This window comes from Dysidea avara, chromosome 3 (assembly GCF_963678975.1).
Source record: "Dysidea avara chromosome 3, odDysAvar1.4, whole genome shotgun sequence".
In the NCBI taxonomy this organism is placed as follows: domain Eukaryota; kingdom Metazoa; phylum Porifera; class Demospongiae; order Dictyoceratida; family Dysideidae; genus Dysidea; species Dysidea avara.
The window spans coordinates 13,995,555-14,004,330 of record NC_089274.1 but is presented as its reverse complement, the minus strand read 5'-3'; the positions used below and the strand labels follow the sequence as shown (position 1 = coordinate 14,004,330).

Here is an 8,776-nt window from a genome sequence, read left to right as displayed (position 1 = left end):
CCTTGAACCCCCCCCCCCCCCCCCCCCCCCTGGTTTCTGAGGTGCAAGTGACATTAGCTGTGCTGTGAAATTGAATGATAGCCAACCTTCTTAACATCAAAAATACGATCGTCAAATACGTGTGTGCGTGATTTATAACAGCAATCAAAAAATTATAATTAGATGCGGTGGGGTAACAAGAGATGCGGGTAGGGATGAGAAACAATTAATCAAGTTTGCCTGGCCTGACTGGCACAGCCCACCACGCAGCTGACGCAATTTCTCACTACAGTAGCTACGTACCATTACTTTCACAAACTACAAGCCTAGCCAACTTACACAAACTACAGAATGCCCGTCTCGTTCTGCAGTTCTGCTAACATTGGTCCCTGGTTCCCCGGCAGAATCTCACTGACGTTGTTTCTGCTAGTGCCTTAAGGCAAAGCCTGTATACCCCATCAATGCATTAACATTATACAGAAATCTAGTAGATAATTATCTAAAAGCGATTTAAAAGTATTAATTGGTACTTTCTACAACAAAGGTATTTATAGGCAAACTGTTACAATCATTCACTCTATTCATGAAGTAATTAGATCTGCATAATAATCTGAATTTTGCTTAATTTAAACTGGTGCCTCTGGTAGTAGTAGTAGTGGAGTAGGTGTATACATTAGTAAAGTCAGAGCTGAAGTAGACGTTAAGAATTTATAAAACTTTTAACGACTAATTCAGCTCTGACTTTACTAATCTATACATCTACTCCACTACTGCTACTAGTTTCAATCAAATCAATCAATTAAAGAATAATAAATTATCATTGCACCTCCGTACGTACACACTACTACCTACATCATGTATAGACTAGCTAAAATACAAAATCTCCTCAAGTTCAAAATAGTTGTGAAAATACACTTCTACACATTCTAATTCTTTCACGCAAAGTACATTACTTTGCTGATGACATCATGTACTTTAATGGCCTGAGCCATCGACTGTGGGGAAGAGGACAACTTATTTTCATCACCACCGGATGTGCCAGATCCATCCGTGCTACAAGAAGATCAAACACTAACGCACAGCTGCACACAGACCACTAAGCATGTATGTACATACACATTTACACATGTACATGTACACACACGACACACACAAAAAGAGGCTTGGTTATTTACCTTCTCTCTTCTCTGTCCATTAAGTGGTACCTTGCCCTAAATGCCACCAAGTGGGCATAGTATGCTGGAGCAGGGATCGAAACAGATCTGGTGCAGCGGACGTAAGTGTGACATAGTTGATAAGTGAGAGACTGCAATTCATCAGCTGTGAAGTTATTGTCATCCCAGAGAACATGGTAGTGCGACGGACGACTTGTACCCTTACATAAATTAAACAATAAGCAGTAAGAATGTGTGTGTGCACGTGTATGCGTGCGATGACAGCTAACACACACATACCTGTATTCCAGCATGACTACACAAGTAAAAATCAAATTCACTTGGATGGGTTATACCGACATCCACAGTAGTACCTGCAGGAATGTTGCCACTACGACCAACCTGTGGACAAAAGTAATACACACACACAGAGCATAAAACAATGAAGTACACTTTTGTCATAAGTTCACCTGGTCTCGACGGTCTGCACAGAACAGACGAGTATGATGACGTTTCTGTACAACAATGAAGGTGATCCCAGGTTGGTAGTCTCGCTCTAGGTCCATACAGGCCTGCATTATGCTACTGAGCTCACTATGAAGGACCTAGCAAAACAATCGATAGATGCTCAACCTTAGAATTTATTATTATAGTGTGTACCATTTGGAATTGTCCTTCACTGACACCATCTCTGTAAAAGATTATTCTGGTCGGCTTGAACCCTCGAGTGTTCTTGTAGAAGGCTATTAACAATTCTCGCACCATACTGGTTAAGTCTTGGATTATTTCCTAATTAATGCATCACAAAATATGACACATGTAAGAACACATTAAAATCTGCTACCTGTCGATGTTGCTGAATTCTTACTGATGCTGAATATCTACTAGGGTGACCATCTATGCTACCAACAACCTACACAAGGATACATGTAAGGTGTATGGGAAAACTTTTTCTTCTAGCATAGTGCATACATACCAAACACTACTAAAATATGCACGGTTCCATATGCACACAACAAACACTCCGACACATGCGCGCATGCACACACACAAAATAAAGCCGATTGCTTGTTGTCTATTGGACACTCACCGCAGCAATGGATGGCTTCTTATCATCACCAGCTGCCGGATGAGTCACATCTGCACCAAAGAATATCACTGGCTCCGTTCTCAAGAATGATGGCCTAGAAACGATACAATACTGAACACCTGATTGGATGAACATATATTGTGTCTTGTCACTCAAAACTACGGATTAATATTTCTGACTTGTTTTGCAAACAATACTTAACACATTAAGGATCATGTGACTATACAGATAGTGTAGCAACAAAACCATACAAGTGACCACTTGAATGTAATCATCAGAATAAAACTCACTTCATTTCTGGCACAATGATACTGTTAATACCACCCAGTTTCACGTTAATCTTAAGGCACAAGTTAGATATTGTCTGAATTGAGATCTTGTTAATGTTCTTTGTCTGTACACACTGGGTAGCCACCCCTAGTAAAGTATCTCCAACTCTTTTGACTTCCGCTACAAAACAGAAATAAATAAACCAACCAACACAATAAAAATAAACTTCATGATATACCATATATTGGGGTCTTCCCTGGCAGAATTACCATGATCAGTTGGATGGATGGGAAGTGATTCTTAATGTGTTTCAGCAATGGTTCTACCTGTAACACACATGCACTGACCATACATGATATAGACATCACAAGGACCATTACCTGCTCTATATTGGAGGCATATCTACAATACATTGGATCATTTCTAATAGACATTCCTAGAAGAATAATACACTAGGGTAAATATCGTGGACTACACACAAGACTAGGTTATACTCTACAGCAGAACTACTGTAAAAGGATATAATACAGAAAAGACACATGGTACCCAAACTGTTGGGTCTAAAGACTTTGTGCCTGCTTAAAGTTACATGGTGTTTACGAAACCATAGAAAGCTAGCAAGTTATATAGTCAAAATGACTGCTTTCCTAACATGGCTGTTGGTCATCCAAGTTTACAATATTATATAGCTTTGATCTGGGAATGTTTCGTGTAGGTTGGGGCAACAAAAGTATTGTTCTGTGACAATACCTGGAATATTAATGCTGTCTATAGCTCCTAAACAAGTTAAGAGTATAATACTCACCTGCATCTCTGCTAATCTTCCTCAAATTGAAGATAAATTGCCTGTTAATAGAACAGAAACACTTTCAACAGGTGTATAATTGCACCACCATTCACTACACAGAATACACTGACCACATTCTAATCAGGTGATTGAGTGAATGTTATAAAAATTAATATGGTCTCATTTAAAAAGGGTACAGCTGCTCATGAGTCAATGCTAAACTACTCAATACAGAGAAAGCCACACACACAATACACAATCATATGGTACACGAAACCTTTTAGTTGGAAACTTGATATACTGTATCTTGTTCTGTAGATGATATAGACATTTTTATTACCTGAGTTGATCTTCTTTACACTGACGCTGTTGTGCGAACACACAGATGGCCCAAGAGTGAATCTCAATTCCCTGATAGAAGTGTTTGCTGCGCATGTCCCACTGGCCTGCAAAAGATACATAATTCGAATCACCAACAAGAGAGTAAAACTTAGTTACACTGTACCTTGTCTGGGCTCAGCCTGCACTCTTGTCTACAAAGAAGAGAAACTATAATTGACTGTACATAATACAATGCTAATTGAGTAGCCATTGTATTCCTATTATAGACTTGCTAACACAGCAGTTTTACTTGTGGCAACCAATACAGGATGTAGTGAGAACTAACAACCAATACCATATAAGAACAATTCTATATATAAAACACTATTTACAGATTTTACAAGTTCATATTACAAAATGTCAAAAAGTTCATATTATAGAACATTACGTAACACTTACTAGTCCACCATATTGTAGTTTAGGGGGAGGCAGAACTCGACCGGTTATCATTACCATCTTAGAGTCTACACTAATGCCAAACTCCCTCACAAATGGATCTTCGTTAAAACTAGCTCTCTCAATCTGAAACACAAAAGATAAATTCAACAATCACCTTTATTACATGTTATTTACGCCTGCATGAGTATGTCTGACAACAAAGTGTAAACCATAGCTCCCTATCCAATACTACAGCTGCATGTAATGCATAGAACCCTCATTCCTTTATTTCATTAAACAAGAAATCTAAGAAATAACCTCTACCATTTTTTTGTAAAGGAAGTGGCTTTTGCTACAATAATACATTGTAACAATGCACAGTTTTCCCACTCACAATTTTGTTTATCTCAAATTCCCTGTCAGGAGCATTTCGAGCAGTAGCCTGTCACAACATCCCGTGATAACATACGTCTCAACACCACCATATGTATAATACACATACATGGATCATGTGAGATGTTTGAATGTCGGAGAGTTTCTTTGTACATCGTTGGCCAGGCACTAACACACAAACCTTTGGAAACATATGATTAATCAAGAATCGTGGGAGTTGCCACATAAATTCTTACTTCCAGTGGCAGGTATGTATGTTTCTCCAGTTTTCCAACCTGTAGACATGGAAGATAAGGAAATTTCAGAGATATCTTGTGCTTCTCTCTGAAATATTGCACCACACTGCAGTCAACTGTCTCGGAAGATTCAGGATTAATCTGCATAGGAAACCTAAAGAGACCACACTATATTTCCATGGCAAAAGAGAAATGGTGTTATACATACGTTTGAGCAGAGGCAGGCCGTCGGGTGACATCTTGGATCCTATATTTTCTCTTGATCCTACCTGTATGAGTCACCTCCACTTTAAGGCCTAACAGATGCACAATAACATCAAACGTGTTACCACATTAGTAAGTGCATGTCATTACAATGTAGTGTGAAATGATTGTAAACCATAGATGTGTTAAGAGTGTTACATGTTAAGAGATGGAACGCCACAATGACTCTGTGTTGTGTATGTGTGTGCTGTGTATGTGTATCGTTGTGTTGTGCATTTGTGCATGCATGCGTATGTGTGCACGCTGGTGTATACACGTGTGTGAGTTCATGCGCTTGTGTGCATGTCTGATATGCATACACTCAATTACCTTTGATTTCTCTGCTAAACTTCACACGTTGCGAGTCGGAGAGAGGCCGGGTCTGATCATCAATGGATTGCAGGTCGAGCACTTCTGCCAGGAACTCCAGAACTGATTGATGCTTGTAGAATGCCGTCGCTGACACTACATCATAAGGAAAGGAATTCACTCACACCACAAGTGGGTCTACAACAATAAAAATCAACAAACAGGGTAAAAGAAAACAATCAAGAAACATTATTGTTTAATCCCTATTTTATATGGTGTAAAGAAGGCTTCATATGGCGATCACTAGATTTCTAATACATCACACCACCTCTGGAAAACCATACTGCTGACTAATGGTTAACTGCAATGTAATTTATTGTGATGTAAAAAGAACTGAAAAATGACCGAATAACTTCAACACTTCCATAGAATCCGTACCACTGTGAGTGTGTAGAACTGTTCAAAAACATTCCAAGTCTGGCTTCATCGATTTGTGGCAAAGCTTGACAAAGCAGGCATGCCATAAGAGCAACAAGACCACCAGTACATTGTAATTGTTTGATATTTACTCCATCCAGTTACATACTGCTCTTTTCGTTTAACATCACAGTACTGCACCAGACCACTTGCACTGTACACAGTAAAGCCAAGCTCTAAAAGACCACAACTAACAGACTGCTTCATTAGCAAGACCACATTGTAACAACAGCTGTGACTTTGATATTGAGACTTGTGTTATTCTATAAAGCACAGGATAAAGTTTTATAATGAGACATAAAAATATAATGGATTCATTGATATAACACTGTCATCTGTAATATGGAAGTAAGGTGGATGCTAAATGAACTTTGAACTTCTTATACATTTCCTATACACTTAAAAATCAAACATATTAACAATCACACTTAATAAGGACACTTAGGTAATATCAACAGTATATTAAGCACATACACACATGTTTACAAATTACATCAAGAAAACATATACATCCACCTATCCATCCACATACATACATACATACATACATACATACATACATACATACATACATACATACATACATACATACATACATACATACATACATACATACATACGTACATACATAATGTACATACATATTACACACGTACATACATTCAATACATACAAATTAAAATACAGGTGTATATACACATCCACACCACACACACCATCAATATTCATCATCATTTTCCACTGTGATGGTCTGATACTCTGGTGAAACCCAAACCACACCTCACGGCCACCACCAAGGGGGTGGGAATCCCGACCATCCGGAGGAGCAAAGAATGAACGCCCGACAGGGGCATACCTACAATCAACAAATATGTATTCATATCACCAGGAGTTCATAACATTGTGGTGCCACTATTATGAACTTGATAACACTGTGGGCATGAAATGTCAAGCACAACTCAAGTAACCACATGAAATCCTACAAGCATATTGTGGTAAAAAGGTCAGGTTACTTTATCAACTAGTTTAGAAATTCAGAGGGACAACCCTAGTATTTATAATGCAGGTATATTTACTGGGTTCTGGATTCAGTACTATTTTGCATACCTTTGAGAAGGCAGATGTCTCATTATCACATCAAGGGCTTGAATAGCTTCAAATGGCACCTGAATCCTTCCATCAAGGGCTTGTTCCAAATATCCCAAGTTAACTTTGGCTACATGCTTGATTGAGGCCTACAAAAGACACATACAAAAACACATACTGAGTTACACACAACTTCATTCTACACTACACAAGCAATAGCAACTTAGTTACAGAAGATTTTTAAAAGGGAAGCCTGCAGCCATCTCAAAAATGCTGCTACACAAAAACTGAAGACAATCATTGACGCACGTTAATAATAACAGCTCTAGTACCAGATCCTACAACTGCACACGCATGCATACACACAGATGTACAATACCACACTTGTACAACTGTTACTAATACAGTGATAGAGCAGCATTCCTGGGTAGACAAAACAGTGTGGTCTACAGCAAACTTCTTTGCTTATCAGTTGTTGGAGACACCAAAACACAAGGACACAACAAACCTTGAATAGTCTGTCTTGTTTACCAGCGCTGTCGCCATTGATGGAAACTTCAACCTCAACCTAATAGCCACAATGAAACACAGCACCACAAGATGATAGCGTAACACTGTACGATTGTAATACAACATGTCCCTAGATACATTTCAGTATCAGTTTCTATTCATACATTTGTGCATAGCAAATGCTCTTTGTGAAAATATCCCACCATTCATAGGGTGTGTGATTACTTTCTGTGTGTTATACTAGTAAATACACTTACTCTGTCTCTGCCTATCGGCAAGGGTCTCTTTGAATACAGATTCTTTCTGCCATCAAAAACAGGCTTTTGTCCTCCAAAATAATGACCATACTTTTTCACCACTTCTTCTACAACTTCACGATTGACTCTCCGAGGACACTTCTCAGGTATGATGGCAACATCATAATGGAATAATTCAATAGATGGAATCTTGACTTGAAAATGATTGGCTCTTAAACTGATTGGTCTGCCGCTGTGTCCAATGTCGGGTCTCAGCGGTGGTTCATACCTTCTAGCAGCAACAGTAGAGTCACCACTCAGTGGAGGATTAGGTTGGCTGGCGGGCGATTGAGGAATGGCAAAAACTGATTCAGTGTCTTCACCGATTGACGGTGTAAAAGTCATTGACAATGGTGAACTATGTAATTCTAACGGGCTCTGGATCAGCGGACTGCTCATTGTAACCAGAGGGCTTGCCAATGCTCGAGGACTATTCAACGTAACAGAGGGACTCTGGAGTTGTAAATCACCCAACTGGCTTGTAAGTGTAGTCATTGGACTGGTCAAAGAAGTTACAGATCCTAGTGGTGGATTGCTCCACGTTGACAATGGAGTATGTAGAGAGGGAACTGAGGGTGGAGGAGGGTACTGCCTACCATTGGAGTAGCCAAAGTGACTTGGTGGGTGCCTGACAAAAGGAGGCTGTTGTTGAATAGGGTGGGGGCTGTAGAGGTGGGAAGGATGAGAGGGATGGTATAGACTGCTAGGGCTCCTCTGGGGAGGAATGAACTGCTGTTGTTGTTGATGACGGTGTTGAGGATGATAGTCCGTCATGCCTTCAGTGGGCCCTTCAGTTGTCGCAGGATTGTACGCAAAAATACTCTGAACATTTTGAACGGTCGTAATAGGGAGGCCTAGTACACAAACACATCAATATTAAAACACAATAAAACAACAGTTTTTTTTTTAACATGGATACAAGACGAAATGCTGACTAGGCTATTCCTTACCCTGGTCGAGAGGTGAGAAGGGGCTCTTCGCCATGTTCGGGTCCATTATTTTGTCTTAACTAAATAGATCACCGTATACAATACCTGTAGTCGTCATAAGGTGTGAGTAAACCGAACTAGTTGACAATTGTTCTTTTATCCCCGACCTTCATCTCTTTGGGTAGGTTACGTAATGGTAAAAATCACGCGAGTAACTAAGCATGTGACTAAAAGGCTGTTGAGAATTAGGCGCATCCT

At 39.5% G+C, this 8,776-nt stretch overlaps 1 protein-coding gene across 1 annotated transcript; it reads right to left on the bottom strand.

The window, feature by feature from the left end:
• Nucleotides 1–778: 778 nt before the first annotated feature.
• LOC136249488 (protein argonaute-2-like) lies at nucleotides 779–8,727 on the bottom strand. Its single transcript, XM_066041511.1, has 24 exons — nucleotides 8,540–8,727; nucleotides 7,551–8,443; nucleotides 7,292–7,351; nucleotides 6,805–6,932; nucleotides 6,414–6,553; nucleotides 5,242–5,376; nucleotides 4,877–4,964; nucleotides 4,669–4,822; nucleotides 4,542–4,613; nucleotides 4,434–4,481; nucleotides 4,061–4,183; nucleotides 3,786–3,813; nucleotides 3,621–3,726; nucleotides 3,299–3,339; nucleotides 2,874–2,929; nucleotides 2,732–2,819; nucleotides 2,514–2,673; nucleotides 2,224–2,317; nucleotides 1,978–2,046; nucleotides 1,794–1,922; nucleotides 1,604–1,738; nucleotides 1,434–1,535; nucleotides 1,155–1,354; nucleotides 779–1,032 (listed from the first exon to the last, which is right to left on the bottom strand). The coding sequence occupies exons 1-24, from the start codon at nucleotides 8,583–8,585 to the stop codon at nucleotides 915–917; spliced, it is 3,213 nt and encodes a 1,070-aa protein (XP_065897583.1). The 5' UTR covers nucleotides 8,586–8,727; the 3' UTR covers nucleotides 779–914.
• Nucleotides 8,728–8,776: the final 49 nt, after the last annotated feature.